Source organism: Magnolia sinica, chromosome 2 (assembly GCF_029962835.1).
Source record: "Magnolia sinica isolate HGM2019 chromosome 2, MsV1, whole genome shotgun sequence".
NCBI lineage: Eukaryota > Viridiplantae > Streptophyta > Magnoliopsida > Magnoliales > Magnoliaceae > Magnolia > Magnolia sinica.
Window position 1 is genome coordinate 10,523,693 of NC_080574.1, and position 16,725 is coordinate 10,540,417.

General features: G+C 43.7%; 1 protein-coding gene across 3 annotated transcripts in view; it reads right to left on the reverse strand.

Moving 5' to 3' along the window:
• The window catches only part of LOC131234504 (uncharacterized), a 31,398-nt gene extending 16,063 nt beyond the window's left edge, over positions 1-15,335 (reverse strand). The window contains exons 1-4 of one of the 3 annotated variants that reach the window (XM_058231438.1): positions 15,143-15,335; positions 13,366-13,427; positions 12,690-12,783; positions 9,502-9,680 (exon numbers count right to left, since the gene is read on the reverse strand). In XM_058231438.1, coding sequence (XP_058087421.1) covers positions 9,502-9,680; positions 12,690-12,783; positions 13,366-13,383 — 291 coding nt within the window. In that variant the 5' untranslated portion in view covers positions 13,384-13,427; positions 15,143-15,335. Of the gene's footprint in view, positions 1-9,501; positions 9,681-12,689; positions 12,784-13,365; positions 13,428-14,995; positions 15,051-15,142 lie in introns of those variants that run through there. The other 2 variants (XM_058231455.1, XM_058231447.1) reach the window with 2 other exon arrangements.
• Between the last annotated feature and the right edge of the window lie 1,390 nt (positions 15,336-16,725).

Here is a 16,725-nt window from a genome sequence, read left to right on the forward strand (position 1 = left end):
GAAACTAAGTGGGAGAGCTTCGCTTCATTCTGAAAACACCTCTTGTTTCTTTCAATCCAAAGAACCCACCAAACCGCCAAAATTCCCGTCCGCTAGATCCTAGATTTGATTTTGCCTATTCTGACCCCATGCCAGGCTTTAAGGAGCGTGTCCACATCCTTAAGAAAACACCAACTAATCTTGAAACAAGAAAGAATGGCAAACCATACTAAAAAGGCGAAAGAACAGTAGATCAACAAGTGGTTTACCAATTCCTCAGAGGACATAAAGCATAAACAGACATTCGGGAGAATCATTCCTTTTTTCCTAAGGTTATCCAGGGTAAGAATTCTATTGTTCCCAACGAGCCAACCGAAAACCTGAAGCTTTGGAGGACCTGCGTATTTCCAAATAAAATGGGGATGTTGAGAGGGGGTAGTACCATTGTTGGCCGATAGAATCTTAAAAAAAGACCTCACCGTGAAAACAGATGACTTATCAGCTTTCCAAATGATGCTGTCGTTGCGGGCCTGATTAAGAGGGACGTCTTGGATGAACTGCATCAATTCCACGAAGTGATCAACTTCCCAATCCTCAAGGTTCCTCCTGCAGGGGACATTTCAAACAGCCTTGTCAGCTACAAGGGAGTAGTTATCAACTATGAAGTTGTTCTTCTTGCTCGCCACCCGGAAAATGGAAGGAAATTTGTCCTTCAGCGGCACATCTCCTATCCAAGTGTCTAACCAGAACCAAATACAGTCTTCCTTGCCCACTTCAAAACCGGTCATACGGGTGACCTCTTCTTTCATCCAACAAATTCCTTTCCATATCACAGAGGCCCTATATAGGGAAGAGTCATTCGTCCACCAGCCTCCATTCAATTTCCCATATTTTCCTTTAATAATAATATTCCATAGACTATCCTTTTCATATCCAAGTCTCCAGATCCATTTACCTAAAAGGGCCCGATTCATCAGTCTAAGATCCTTGATACCAGCTCCATCTTTAAAATGTTTACAGACTTTTCTCCATTCCATCAGACTAAATTTCTTCCTGTCTACCTTGCCACTCCAGAGGAAGTTGAGTCTGAGCGTGTCGATGGACTTGAGGACCGCAGCTAGGCAACGAAAAAGAGACATGAAGTAGGTGGGAAGGCTGGACAAAGCGGCTTTAATAAGCGTGAGTCTCCTACCAATTGAAAGGTAACGATGCTTCCACCCAGCTAAATGGTGACAGAATCTCTGAAAGACTTTTTCCCATAGCTGCTTTTTGGGCTACCCAACACATAAGGGAAGGCCAACAAAAACAGTTGGGAAGGACCCCGAGACACGATCCCATAAGATCAGCTAACTCTGCATTCTCCTGGACATCCAAATTGACCCCAAATAATTTGGATTTAGATAGATTCACCTTCAAACCTACAACAACTTCAAAGCATCTGATCACCGTACACAGATTGGCAATGGAATCAGGAGTTGCTTCAGAAAAGATTAGGATGTTGTCCGCAAATTGGACATGGGATAGCGGATCTTTCACACCTTTCATTTGAACTCCCCTGAAGATGCCTTCCGTTTGAGCTTTCAGGAACATAGCAGATAAGGCTTCGCCAATGATGAGGAAGAGCAAGGGCGAAAGGGGATCTCCTTGTCTAAGACTGCAAGAACTTTTGAAAAATCCTTTCGGGGATCCGTTTAAAACGGCTGAGAAGTAGGCAGAACTGATGCATTCCTCAATCCAATGTCTCCAAATGTCACCGAAGCCCATACGCTTCATCAGGTAGAGAAGGAATTCCCAATCCACGTGATCGTACGCCTTCTCCATATCCAAGTTACAGAGGATAAACTTCTTCTTTGAATGATAGGTGGAGTGAAGGCATTCGTTGGCGATAAGTGCAGCGTCAGTAATTTGTCTTCCTGGGATGAACACACTGATTTGGACTTATAATCGAACCAATTACTTTCTTCAATTTGTTGGCGAGCACCTTAGCCAGAATTTTGTACAAACTACCAATGAGACTAATAGGTCTATAATCCTTGAACTCAGAGGCTCCCGGACGTTTCGGAATCAGCGCGATAAAAGTTGCACCAATGTTTGTTGACAATATTCCTCTATCAAAGAATTCGTTGAAGAAGGACAACACTTCCTCATGGAGGAGGTCCCAGAACGCCTGAAAGAAGATAATGGGAAACCCGTCTGGGCCAGGAGACTTATCGCTACCCAGGTCCATCACGGCTCTTTAGACTTCTTCCGTTGAGAAACGACACTCCAAAAATCTGCCATCTTCTTCGCTGATGCATTTGAAAGGAAGGTTGTCCAATCGCGGTCTGGCCCAACTCTCTTTTTGGAGGAGATCTTGAAAGAAAGATACCGCAGATCTACTGATCGTGTCTCTATCATCAGTCCAGACACCATCTAAAGTAATACAGCTAATACGGTTAACTTTAGCTTGAATTGTAGCAATGTTGTGGAAGTAGCTCGTATTCCTATCACCTTCCTTGATCCATTTCGCACGGGCTTTCTGTTTCCAAGAAATTTCCTTCTGATAAATTTTTGCTGAGAGAGCTTGAACTAACTGAATTCTGTTCACCAGAGATTGGGTTGACATAGGACTGCTTTCAGCTTGAGAATCGATCTTCTTAATTTCCATAAGAATCAAATCCAACTCCTGCTCCAATCGATGCTTTTCCTCTTTAGACCATTGCTTGAGTTTATCTTTCAGGAACTTTAATTTGCAGCAAAGTTTGTGGCCCGCGTAGCCCTGATACTGGGCTTCTATCCACCAATCAATGACCATCGATTTAAAACATGTCACATGAAGGCAAGAAACGTTAAATCGAAACGGCTTCGGGCCCCAGTCTGCCTCCTCAGCCGATAAGATCAAAGGCCGGTGATCAGAAGTTGTCCTGGGAAGGATTGACTGAGAGGAGGAAGGCTCAAGGTTCAGCCATTTAGCGGAGATAATAAAACGGTCCAATCTACACAAGATTGGGTCCAACCTCCCGTTAGTCCAGGTGAAACGGGAGCCTAAAAGTGGAAGATCGATCAGGCTATTGCTATCGATCCAATCAAAGAAAGCAGTCATCTGGGAACAAGAGGAATTCCCAGAAGATTTCTCTGCCGAAAACCTGATGGTGTTGAAATCCCTGGTGAATTCCCAAAAGATTTCTCTGTCGAAAACCCGATGGTGTTGAAATCCCCGGTGAAGCAGATAGGGCCATTGAAACTCTGGCAAACAGAATATAATTCTTTCCAGAACTCGCTCCTCAGATTGTTGTTGGTGGGCCCGTAGACCGAACAAATGAGATAGTCAGAACCCGATACGTTGTTCCTAAGAACAGCTGAGATTGAGAAAGAGCCCACCGAGCTATTTAGAAGGGACCAATGCGCGGATCTCCAGGCTATGATAATGCCGCCTGAACTTCCCGAAGCTTCCTTGAGCACCTAGCTAGCATCTGTGGCTTTCCAAATAGAACTCATGAGCCGATTGTCCGTCGCTTTCACCTTGGTTTCCTTAAGGCAGATAATCTGGGGGTTGCTTCTGCTGCAGGAGGACTTGATAAGTCTCCTTTTTTGTTTGGACCCCAACCCCCAAACATTCCATGAAATTATCTTCATGGGACAACTTCACTTCCCCGCGCTTCCTTAGTCTCTGATTCGTCAGAGAGAGCTGGAATGGTTTCTGAGCTGATAGATTTCTGCTTCTGTTCTTTTTTCCTTCTACCCCTTGGGGTTCTTTTCTGAGAGGATCTGTTGGGATCCAACAGACGACCCCTATTCTCCATGCACTGAAAAAGTGCGAGATAATCCTCAGGACAGTCGCCGAAAGAGAGACCCAACAATCTTCCAATGTGATCCATGGCGTCCCGAATCCACCTCTTTCTCTGCATCTTCTTACTCAACATGGCCCTCTGTTCTTCCTCTATCAACCCGACTTCTGTAATGGTTATTCTAGTCTGAAGAGGTTTCGCCATAATGACGTCTGCGCCTGTGTGATCCTGGAACAGAGAAAGGAGGTTGAGGTCGGAGCCCTCAAAAGGAAGTGAGATACACTCAAATTTGGAAGTCGCTAAGGATGAAGGGGATAACGAGGAGAAGGACAAGTCTTCTTCGAAATACAGCGGGTCTGGAGGGGCGTCGAACGGTATTAGTTGCAGTTGCAAGCTTGTCTTCCTGCAAGGTGAGCCCAGTGTCGCTGAGCTACAATCCTCCTCCTCTGAGTCGATAGCCGAATTTGTGGGAATAAACGGAAGGAAGGACAGAGAGGCAAGGTGTAGGTTAGGGGAGACAGGTGTCCGGTTGAGATCAAAGGGAGAAAAATCCTCATCTCTTACCGAAGCAGGACAGGTGGAAGCGGGATCAGGGTGGGAGGGAGGGTCGGGATGAAAGGTGAGGTTAGGAGGTGGGATCGTCGCCAGACGATCGCCACGTGGGCTCGCGGGTAAGGCCACCGCCTTATTGATCCAAGGTTCGGGGGCTACACGTGCTGGCGAAATCGAGCGAGCGACGTCGTTGCAGGGGAAAAAGCTTCTCCTCGTGCCACGTGGGGTAGACGGAGCAGACGGACTGACAGGGGGCGCGGCTCGAGACTGAAAGACATCTGTACGCCCGCCACATGGGGAGAGAACGGGACGCTTCGCTGGAGAGGAATTAATTGCTTCACCTACTCCTGTGAAATTTTTTGGTGCTCACCGAAAACGAATATCATCTTCTTCTCTGACTCAGGCGAAAGGAGCCTCCGGCAGGTGAGAAGAAACCCTACTCCGCCAGAGGCCCCCCCAATGCGTGAGGGGAATATTGGGCCCTTCTCTCTAGACAGGAAGCTCGATAGATCTGTCGTCAACGAGAATCAAGATAGGAGGGAGGGGTAGACCTTTCTTTCTACTAGTACGAAGTCGTATCACCCCCATCTCCACTCCCTGACTGGTCTTCAGATCAAGTTCAACCAAAGATCCCAAACACGAGGCGACGTCAAGGAAGAAACGATCATTCCATAGTTCGAGAGGAACCCCCCAGACAAGGATCCACATCTCCTCAAAGTCGAACATAGAATAGTCGTTCCAGGGGATGACTCCCCTAACCAGATCATCCCTATGAATAGCTCCTGCCATCAGCAAAGGGTCCAGGTTAACGCCCGGATCACCTTTCACTAGAGTTGGGCATCGGACCGAGGCGGACCGAATTGGGTCCAACTCAAATCGGTCCGCAATTTGCATGGACTAACCCAAACTCAATCCGATCCGAGACCGAGTTCGGGACATATAACCCGAACCGATCCGGTGTACAGTTGGCCTGACTCGAACCGAGTCCGACTCGGTCAGGAAAACCAAGTCGGATCGGGTAAGGTATGGTTCGGATCGGTTGAATCTGTGGGTCTTTTTTTTTCAAATGCTTTAAAATGATCGTGAATAATGGATAAACGGTATGGATATAATAACTACATCGTGTGGGCCCATGTAATTTTGATCTCATTTAGGTCGTTCGTACAACTCGGAGCTCGAGGCACGTCTCCGCTAGTATTTGCACGACACGTATCTGCACACAGTTGTAGCCTGTAGTGACTAGTGACGTGATTTGTAACTGTAGCCTGTAATGAAACGGATTTGTTGTTGCACAAGGATGCTGGGTGGGGCCCACCGAAATATTTTTGAGAAATCCATCCCGTCCATCCGTTTTATGAGATCAGTTTAGGATGTGTGACCAAAAATGAGGTATATCCAACACTCACGTGGGCCATACAAGAGGAAAAAGTGGGCATTCAGTGAGCACCGTTGAAGCGTATGTATTGACGTGAAAGTTTTGTATCAGGCTGTAATTTTAGTGTTTTCACTACATCCCATTGGGAATAACCTTGTAAAAGGTTTAGATATCATATAAACATCAAGGTGGAGCCCAGTAATGTTTCAACGGTAGAAATTTCTTTCCCCAATTTTCCCTCTCGTGTGACCTACCTGAGAGTTGTATCCACCTCATTTTTGGTAGAATGTACTAAGACTAGCTCTAAAAACGGATGGACAGAATGGATTTATAGCGTACATTGCAATGGGCCCCACCCAGCATCTTGCGCAGAAACTTTGAAATCCACGTCCAGCCTGTAAGGTCTGTGTTAACGTGTCATGCACGACACGAAATTTGAATTCGGTTTGCGATTTAGTGAGTACTCTCTTATTGTACTTAGTAAACTTAGTTGGGCCCACCATGAATGTATGTGGTCTATCCATGCCGTCCATCCGTGTTTACAGCTCATTTAAGGGGTTGGGCTCAAAATTGAAGAATATGGAAGGCTCGAGTGTATCATACCACAAGAAACAGTGAGAATAATGATTTCCACCGTTGAAACCCTGCTAGGCCCCCACAGTGATGTTTATTTGTGATCTAACCTGTTCATAAGATCATACTGACATGGATGAAGGGAAAATAAAAATATAAGCATGATCCAAAACTTCTATGGTTCCAAAAAATTTTCAATGGTAGACTTTCAATTCACACTATTTCCCATGGTGTGGTTCATTTGAAATTTGGATATGCTTCATTTTTGGGCTTAAGCCCTAAAATTATCTTATAAAATGGACGGGAGGAGTGGATAAAATATATAAATCAAGAGAGACCCCACAGAGTTTACTCAGTACACTTAGCGTAGTGAGTTATTCAGTACCCAATCCGCTTCCCAACGAAATTACACTGCGGGCTCAGATCATACCGAGTAAACTCTGTTGGGGCCTATCGTGAATGCATGTGGATTATCCACACCGTCCATTCGTTTTTCCAGATCATTTTAATGGTAAACCCAAAATTGATACATATCCAAAGCTCAAGTGGACCATAACATAGGAAAAAAGTATTGATTTCCACCATTTGAATCACTCCGGATCGGTTTGGATTGGATCCATTCGGTTCAGTTGTTGGTTCGGATCGGTCCAAATCCACCATGATCCGACCTCGATCCGATGAACGGTCGGATCTGACTAATCCAAGTCAAACTGCACCGATCAAGGCCTTCGGTTCGGTTCAGGTCGGGTCGGATCGGGTAGGATTGGGTCAAATCCACCGCATCGGACCAAAAATGCCCAGCTCTACCTTTCACCCATACCTCATTGTAACCTATAGGCCGAAGGCTGAAAGAGCCAGCTCGAATGTTGGTGCACCCATCAATCCAGTCATTGAGTTGGTCGATGGTGGCGTTATCGTGACTCAAGATGACTACCGTATCCTTCAACGCCTCCTTGGCTTTCAGGAGGACGTCAAATTTGATGCGAATGGCATGAGGGAGGTCAGGGGTTTCATCAGGGGGAATAGATTATGCAGGGAGGTTCGGCGATTGCGGGTCTGCCATGATGACCATGTGAGGATGCTGACGGCGCTAGAAACTGGTGCTTGTCATGAGGGGGTTTTAGGAGCGCGTCCCTGAAAGAAAGGGGTTGATGAACTGGGATAGGAACTGGGACGGAAATGTCGTTGTTTACTACTCTTGGAATGAAGGTGGGCTTGTTAACCTTTCGTTCTGGTCCGAATCTAGCTCTTTGCACTAACAGCTTTTTCCCTCCAAAACTCTGTCCATGCGACATCTCAACCGCCCGAGACAACTCAATTTCGAAGCTCATCCTGATAAGGGCGAATCCCCGATATTCGCCGGTTTTCTTGTTTCTGGGCATGATTACGTCCATGACTGCGCCTGCCCTCCCAAACACTCTCTCAAGATTCAGAGGAAACCAGCTGTGCGGGTAGCCTTTAACGAAAAGAGTGGGTAAGAAATCGAATTTGTTGCTCCTCGTGGACCTTACCCGCGATTTTTCTCCCACCTAAATCTAGTTATTTGCATTCTTCCCTGGATTAGTTACCCCTTCTAACGTAGAATGTTGTTGCCTCCTATCTTCCTCGAACGATAGAATGGATTTGCGGAGCGCCACCTCGGTTTCATCCTCGTCACCCTCGATACACCCATCTTCGCCACTCTCACTGATCACCGCCCCTATTGTTGCCGCTGTACTCAGCCCAGATCTCGTCACTGCTGTTTTGGAAGTTGTTGGTGCTTTTTTTCTTGTCATCGCTTTTCTTCATGCAGTTCATCGCTTTTTCTTGTCTCGTCGCTGCTGTACTCAGCCCAAATCTCGTCACCCAGATTTTTTATCCTTTTGAGATTGGTTTTTCCCAACATTCCCTCCATCCACAATGAATCTTGTCAAATAAATGGTTTTGATCATAGAAACATGACCCTAAACCTAAAAGTGCTTTTAAAGGCCTAGTATTTGGACACTAGGCCTAGATTTCAAGCCCAAGCCCAGCCTTTAGGCCAAGTTAAGGAGCCCAAACCCTAACTCTGCAAGGTCAGGCTGGTAGGCCGAGCCGGGCAGCCCTTCTCATTTCCACGCCTATCTAGGAGGATGGCGGAGCCCTTCATTGTGGGCTGCATAGGCTTACATTTAGACACCTAGATACACCAAAGAATATGAAAGGAGAAACCCCAAAGAGATCCCGATCGTGGGCCGCATCATCATCTAGCAGACTACCCCTTAAGAGGACCAAGATGGAACGAATGCAGTCGTCTCTATTTTGGCGGGATTTGGGGTTCTCTGTAATTTTGAGCTTTTTTTAGTTTATTTTAGTCATTTCATTTTGGCTATAAGTTGTTAGTTAGAGAGTTACAAGGTTGTTTGAGTTCATTTGATTAGTTAAATGTTAGTTGTGATTACCACACTAATCACATGATTAGTTAGAGGTTAGTTAGGATTGTTCTATAAATACTTTCTTGATAGATTGTAATGGAGCTTTTGGAATTCTGAAATGAAATTTGATACTCTTCTAAGTAGAGAGTGAGAGGAGGATTTCTCTTGATCTTGCTTAGATTGGGATCGACCAACGCTTGAGACACTTGTGGATAGCGCAACCTTAGAGGATTCCAACAGTTAATGCTAGAGCCGCTCACCGAAATCGAATTCCTCCCCCTGCGAAAAGCAGCACCATGGATTCCCTTCCTGCATTGCATATGCCTTCTCAAATTCACCCAGCAAACAATCCCAAAGTCTTCATTCTTGGGTCTCAAGTCACTCTCTTCATTAGTTTTAACTTATAAGAGCTCCCCCCATCCAAAATCCATCCACCCTTAGGAATGTGCCCTAAAGGTGGCAAACAATTCTTTGGTTCATGGATCCAGATAAAGCAGAATGTAAGGTTCATGTCCAAATTAACAACCAGTAGAGTTGGAAACAACAAGGAGTTTCCAGTTGCTATGCAGAAAACTTGCAGTATAATTTCAAATTTTATTGCTATTTGTCCAAGAAAACACGAGGGTAAGCAACAAGTGCCAGAAAATGGTTCATGTCATTCCAAACATCATTGTTTCAAGTAATGATAGAACTCGTAGAAGTTACAAAGCGGTACTTATGCAAAATTGGCAATCAACTAGCTGGAACGTAGAAACTGATAAATTAATTGTTTAATGGGAAGCCATGAAAAAGGATAACTTATATGGAATGGATATATAGAAAGAAACATGAAAGAAGAAACAAACTCTTAGCAATTGACAACCATCTGAAAGCCACCAGAGTCAGTAAGCAGTGCTCTTGGCCAATTCATAAATTTGTGAAGACCACCCAATTCATCAATCAATTCAGAAGTAGGGCGAAGTGCCAAATGGTAAGTATTTCCAAGTATTATTTGGCAACCAATATCCTCAAGTTGGCTAGTTGTTAAACCTTTTATTGTACCTAAAACAAACGAAAGCGGCCATTAATGAAAATTTCATTCAATCAGAACCAACATGCATCTATCAAATGGAATAAGCCAAAAACAATCCTACCCTTCAGTCATCAATGAATAATTATTTTAAATTCACTCACTGGATGTGTGGTATAAAGCAATAAGAGGATCTGTAATTGAATTATTGAAGGCAGTAAAATGCATTGCTATATTTGTACATATAGCAAGAGGACAAAAATTAAAGGAAGAGCCAAAAAAAAAAAAAAAAACTATAGAAGGAAACAAGTAGTCAGAGGTACCAAGAAGTAAGGTGGCAGTGGGTCGGGTAGCCTGCCCGGCCCAACGAGCCCAATCTGGTTTTGGGCTAGGCTTGGACCTACTAGCTTGGCCCTGGGCTGGGCTTGGGCCTTGCATGGCCCAACCAATTTTCAGGGAAAGCTTGGGCTCCAAACATTTTAGCCCAACCCAACTTTCTAGGTACATGTGTTATATCCTACAAATATGTCATTCTAATCCTTAGTTAAGCAACCCATTTATCTTGAATGTAGACCCTTAGTTTCATCCTTTTTTTTTAATGATGATGTCAGGGTGTTCCTGCCCCATTTTGAGGCGAAACTATTCCCTGCGGATGCACACAATCACCCGCAACCACGTGCATCGGGTAATGCCAGGGAGAGGAGTCGAACCCACGCCTGTGACGAGCAAACCCATGCGTTGGCCGCTCGCCCAAACCCTGTCAGGTAGTTTCATTCCTTTGAAATGCTATTTCTTTGTGCATGTGTGGCCCACTTGATTGACGGATAGATTAGGAAAACTCAGGTGGAAAACAGGGTTTTATCAAAATTTTCAGGCCAAACAGGTTGAGTTAGGTCAGGTCAGGCCCAACCAATTTTTTCCAGGCTTGGGCCTTGGGTTACGTGTAGGGCTAGGCCCGGCCCACCCATTTCCACCCCTACCTAAAAGTAATAGAGAGAAGATGCATGCCATTTATCAAAGGGGTGCATGGCTGAGAATGGAAGTGATAAACATTAAAATGGCTACATTGTGCCTGCATAGATACCAATAAGACAGCAGTAAACATTAGGACCATGAACTCTTTAATCTTTATGTATAAGAACCAATCACTAAAAATGGAACAAGAACATCAGTTAGACCTATATTACAAGAAGAGGTAGGAGAAAGTGCAACTAAAAGTACAAAACAGGTTTATTTAGAACTCAAAACATCCAAAAAAAAAAACCTAAGATTCTGAAAGGAACAAAACTCTGATGGACTTAACAGCTGTTGGTTCCATGCATCTTCAATATCATACCAATCAGACTCGAACACAGCACATATGATCTTGGAAAGTTCATATCTTCAAAAGTCCTCACAAGTTGAGATGTTGAAAGTACGACGGAGACTAGAGAATCATACTAACAAATAAAATCACGGGCAAAAGCCGTGTGATGAACCCAGCACGAGGAACAATAAACTCTTTCCTTGACAAATGACAGGTTAGAAGTGGGGCTGTCAATGGGTTACTGGATCTGTGGATGCCCAAAGTATCCAGATTTCGGGCCCCATCAATAATTAGGTCGGCTCCACAGATTTGGACCCAAATAGAAATTCGGTCACGTCAAGTACCTGAGTATGTGTTTTTTAAAAGTTTATGCTTTATTTAATGATAGTTATCAGTTAAAAACCATTCAAATGGTATGCTTCTGTGACGCCCCGTCACTGTGGCCACATGTGGGCGGGCACACGTGGGCGGGCGCACATGTGGGCGGGCCCCAAGATGGCTGGCAGGCTACTGTGCACACAGTGAAGGTGAAACTTTATCCCACATCGGAAGTGTCGTCTGAAGTTGTGGTGGTTATATACGGAGTTGCCACCCTATACCGTATGAGGCCTTTTGAGGGAGTTCCCCAAGAACAAAACCGTGCGGGCTATGCCCAGAGCGGATAATATCATACAGTGTGGGTGTGGGCTGTTACAAATGGTATCAGAGCCGAGGACGGCTCTGCCCTCGGTGGAGGATATTGTGACGCCCCGTCACTGTGGCCACATGTGGGCGGGCACACGTGGGCGGGCGCATATGTAGGCAGGCCCCAAGATGGCTGGCAGGCTACTGTGTGACTGGCATGGTACTGTGCTGGCAGGCTACTGTGCACACAGTGAAGGTGAAACTTTATCCCACATCGGAAGTGTCGTCTGAAGTTGTGGTGGTTATATGTGGAGTTGTCACCCTATACTGTATGAGGCCTTTTGGGGGAGTTCCCCAAGAACAAAACCGTGCGGGCTATGCCCAGAGCGGACAATATCATACAGTGTGGGCGTGGGCTGTTACAGCTTCTGATGTGAATGTGGATCCAAATCCAGACAAACACGCGCGTCCAGGCCCCATTCCTAATCCAAACCACATTTCAAATTTGAATTTGTGCCTGAACCAACAGGGTCCAATGCGGTACCCGAATCCGGTCCGGTTCAGATCTGTTACCTCATATATAGCACCCATGTCCAATCCCGAGAAGACCCAAATCCAAATTCGTTAGGGAGGTTGGGACACAAGTACACCAGTACCTGTCCTGTGGACAGCCCTATCTTAAAGAGGTATGAGGCATAGTGAAACAACCAAGTGGTTGCAATTGAGATTAAAGGGTCCTGGAGGTGCAACAAAGTTCTCAACAAAGAAATGGAAAAGATGTGTTGTACTGCTGTATATTATTGGATAGGTATTGTGTGTTTCCTGGGTATAGAATTGCGTGTCTTTATGGTATCTGATCAACATACTCTATCCAGGGTCTATAAACCAATCTCTGAAGAACACTTGATCTAGAAATTATAAAATGTAACCCACTTACAAGCCTTTCTCCTAATCATATTAAGTGGAATATTAGGTTGGAATCTATTACCTACATCCTTCATTCCAATGTAGGATATTGCGTACATGTGTGATCAGAAGCAAACACCTTATGAAGTACTAGTGTCCTTATAAACTATTGTCAGCATGAAGAAGGTGAAACCAGTTATCCAACCTTGTGTCCCCACAGGCATGAACAGTGGTGTCTGACACATAAAGTGAGGAAGCATCAGTTGAGCTGCACGAGCACGATTGAACCTCCCCAACACCTACAGTCACAAAAAATGCAATTAAGGAATAAGTTTCAAAGAATCATCCAGAAAGAATTAACAGAAGAAGGCTCAAGCTATAAAATAAAGTAACACATTTGAGCACAGATTGGTAACCGGCATGTCCTGCAAAATTTAAAGATATGGAAATACTTGTAAAAGATTGTGCAACCTTCAAAAGTAGAATATTTTGCATATCCCCACTGCAAAACATTACGCTGTGCCCTCAATACAAAAAACGCAAAAGGACAACCCAATTATTTAGAAAATTTTCAAAGGTTAAGTTGGTATCCTTATAAATGAGCTAGAGCACAGTATCAATCATTACTTCTCCCATTTATCTATCCATTCTGATAATTAACATAATAAAGAATTGAGACTGCATCCTCAGCGAGTTCTGTTCATCACATCTACATCCATATCTTCAGCATATTTAATTATAGTAAATGAAAGAAGGGCCTTTTTTTCTGTAAAACAGTGATGGACAGTTTAATGGAAAGAAGCTATGTCCAATGAAAAACTATTTTGTCAAATAGCATTTAGCCAAGCTCTATATTGAAACACCCAAATTAGATGTCATACCTCAAAACGAAGAGCCATGATATGAAGAACTCTTGCCCCACTCCGGTCTATAGGCAAATTAACTGCATTGTGCCAGCGTAAAGGAAGTGTATCATGGGTCCATGAAAAGTTAGTGTATGCATAAAAAGGAAGAAAATGAGCAGAGTGCATCAAAGAATCAAGTACTGTAAATAGTTTATAACATCGCATCAGATCCAATATGATGAGAAACAAAAGGGAAAAAAAAAAAATGCTGTTAAGGAATGATATTCATATATTTCATCTTCAGCTTTCTAATGCATTTTCCTCATTGGATAAAATCTATATTTTCAAACCTAACGTAGTCTACTTTAGAGTTGAAGTTAAATAGACATTGCACTGTATATAAAAATAATTAATGAGGACCAGTCCAGCAAACTGATGCTCCCAGCTTATTAATGGATGGTTTTTTTATCAATATATAAACATCAATGGCCCAAACATCCTCCTTCTGGTCCAGCTCACCTTTCACCGAGCACCTTGCCACAATACACCAATCAAATGTTCCTAAGCATCCAATCATTGACATTTACACTTAAGCATCCGTTTCTCAGGCCACCTTTTGACTGATTTGAATTGTGCAATCAAAGTGACTCTGGAGAAATAAACCCAGTCCAGGGTGGTGCACTAAAATGGATGGCCCAGATTGATCACTGGACTTTGTTACAGAAGGGTCATACCTTCCACGTTTCAGGCCATTGATTGCGTATATAGAATTGTCAAATAGCTGAAATTTTAGCAAGGTGGCCCACAAAGATGTGCAACACTGGATGAACAACCAGATCAAAAATTGGACTATCCATGCGTCTAATAATTGTGATGTGCACCATATTATATTGCATGCGACGTTACCATTCCCCTTGACATATGCATGATGCTTAAATGCAACAAAAGGGTAGTAATTGAAAGCTTGCAAGAAATCACTGGTCATAAACTCAGCTGATTTAACTCGGTTCTGCCAGGTACCAAGAACCAGGTTCAAAGACGGGTTTGGCCATGTGGTGTTCTTTTGACTCAGCCAAGTTGAGCTAAGAAACTAAAACAGCTGAATCTGAGTTGGGTCTGGGCTTCTTAGCACAGCTTCCAAGCTCCAACCATTATCCCACTCTTAAATGTCTACCACATTCTTTAGTCCGTACATTGTGAGTTCCAGTTCAATGTTCACCTTCTCAACTGTGTGAAACTAAAGGACGAGAGCGCAGACTATCCACGGCCATCTTTTAAGCCGCAGTATCTCATCCACCATCCAAGTGACATTAATGAACATCGATCCAAACCGTCAAAATTGTAGGCCCCATTCAGATGGACCATAGCCCATGCTAATTAAACGATCACGACCATCCAATTGGTGGGAATAGAAAGGACATTTAAAAATAAAACATTCTGCTGGCGCAAATTCAACAATCCAGATCAGACATAAAGATCGTTCTAAATGTCACAATGGGCCCCACGGTTTATGCGGTCAAGATCGCCATACACCGACACAACGTGCAAATGACACAGCCCAAATTCAAAAATGGCGGCAAAGTATCACCACATAAAATCAAACAAACAGGAAAAAAAAAAAAAAAAGATTTCAAAAGGGGAAAAAAAGCAACATATGAGTTCCCACCGATACAAGAACAGCCTCTTTCAAGCTTTCATGAAACAGCGATATTCTACTATGACTATGTTCATGAATAAAAGGGAGCATTGATTCTTCAAAATAAAAAGAGAAAGAGATAATCGGAAGAAGAAGGTACGGGAACAGGGAACTTACGGTGGTATTGCTGCGGCAGATTTCGTCACGGTAATGGCAGTGAGGCTGCCAGCAGAAGAGACGCTACCGTCTCGAAAGCGTTAGGGTGCGAGTCTTTGTTGCCGGCTCAGTCAACGTTCACACACGCGGACTAAATACAAAATTATAAGGTGCTCTACCGTACTATGACATGTCGTACTCATTCATAAGGCCATCTGTATGGCTAAAATGTATTTATCTCAATCCAAACCGTTAAAATTGCTGGAGTCCCTGTGGATGGGTAATTAAACAAGGAACCCAATGAAAGAAAATTAGTTGCATGGTCAGAATCATGTGGACAATTTCATTTTGCGCATTAGTAGTGGGTCCCATCGTTTGACGGCTAAACTGAGGCACAAGCCTGGCTCGCGTACGGAGGATACAATTTTATTTTATTTTTTGGGTTAGCTTGTTAGTGCACATCCATGTCAGTACACACACTCCATGTTAGCCACCCCCACTAGGGATCGTACGGAGGATACATACTCAGGCAGATATGGTGGTAAGTGGATTGCGTTCTGTCCCGGCCTGGACGGAAATCAGTCAAGGCAGTTGCTCTATGGTACCCACCGTCGTGATGTGTGGGTTTTATCCAGGCCGTTCATCCATTTTTTTTTGAATCATTTTGGAATGGTATACAAAACATGAGGTAGGTCCAAAGCTCGAGTGGACCATAACACATTATGCAGTAGTGATGATGACGTCCAGCGTTGAAACCTTCCTAGGACCCACCTTGATTTTTATTTGCCATCAAACCTGTTGATAAGGTCACAAAAAAAGAAGTGAAAAAAACAAAAAAACAAAAAACAAATTCCAGCTTGATCCAATACTTATTCGGCCTTTAAGAAGTTTTGGATGGTAGGTATTAAATTCTCACTGTGTGGTCCAGTTGAGCCTTAAATCTGCCTCATTTTTTGGGTCATGTCGAAAATAATCTTTAAAAAAAAAATGTATGAACAGCGTAGATAGAACTCACAAATCATGGCGGGTCCTACAGGCTCCTGCCTGGACGGAACCAGGCTGCGCCAGGACGGAACCGCTTCCGATGGTGTAATTCCTCTCCACTTTATTCCTCGAAGGTAAAAGTTTTGGGCCCCAGCCAAAGCAGGTCCAATACATTACTCTACCTGTTTGAAAATACACTCGTAATTTAAATTTTAAAATTGTGACACCTAATCTGATATATATATATATATATATAATGTATTTGTGCCGTCCAATCATTTTAGCATAAAATTTTGAGGCATGATATAAAAACATTAAGCATATTTATCACTCAAGTGGACCACACCAAAGGAAACAGTGGCCTCAATAAATTTTTAACAGTAGGTGTTGGATTCCCTAAATCTTATGGTGTGGTCCACTTGAGCTTTGGATCAACTTCATTTTTTATTTAAAGCCTTATATTCAGCTGGAATAACGAATGGACAGTATGGATAAGCCACAAACATCATGGTGGGCCCCACATATATTTAGCGGTGTCATCCCTTTTAGTGCTAAACAAAGTAAGCGCCAAATCAAACATAAGTAACAATGCTGTAATTAGCAGAGGAAATCATTGTTAC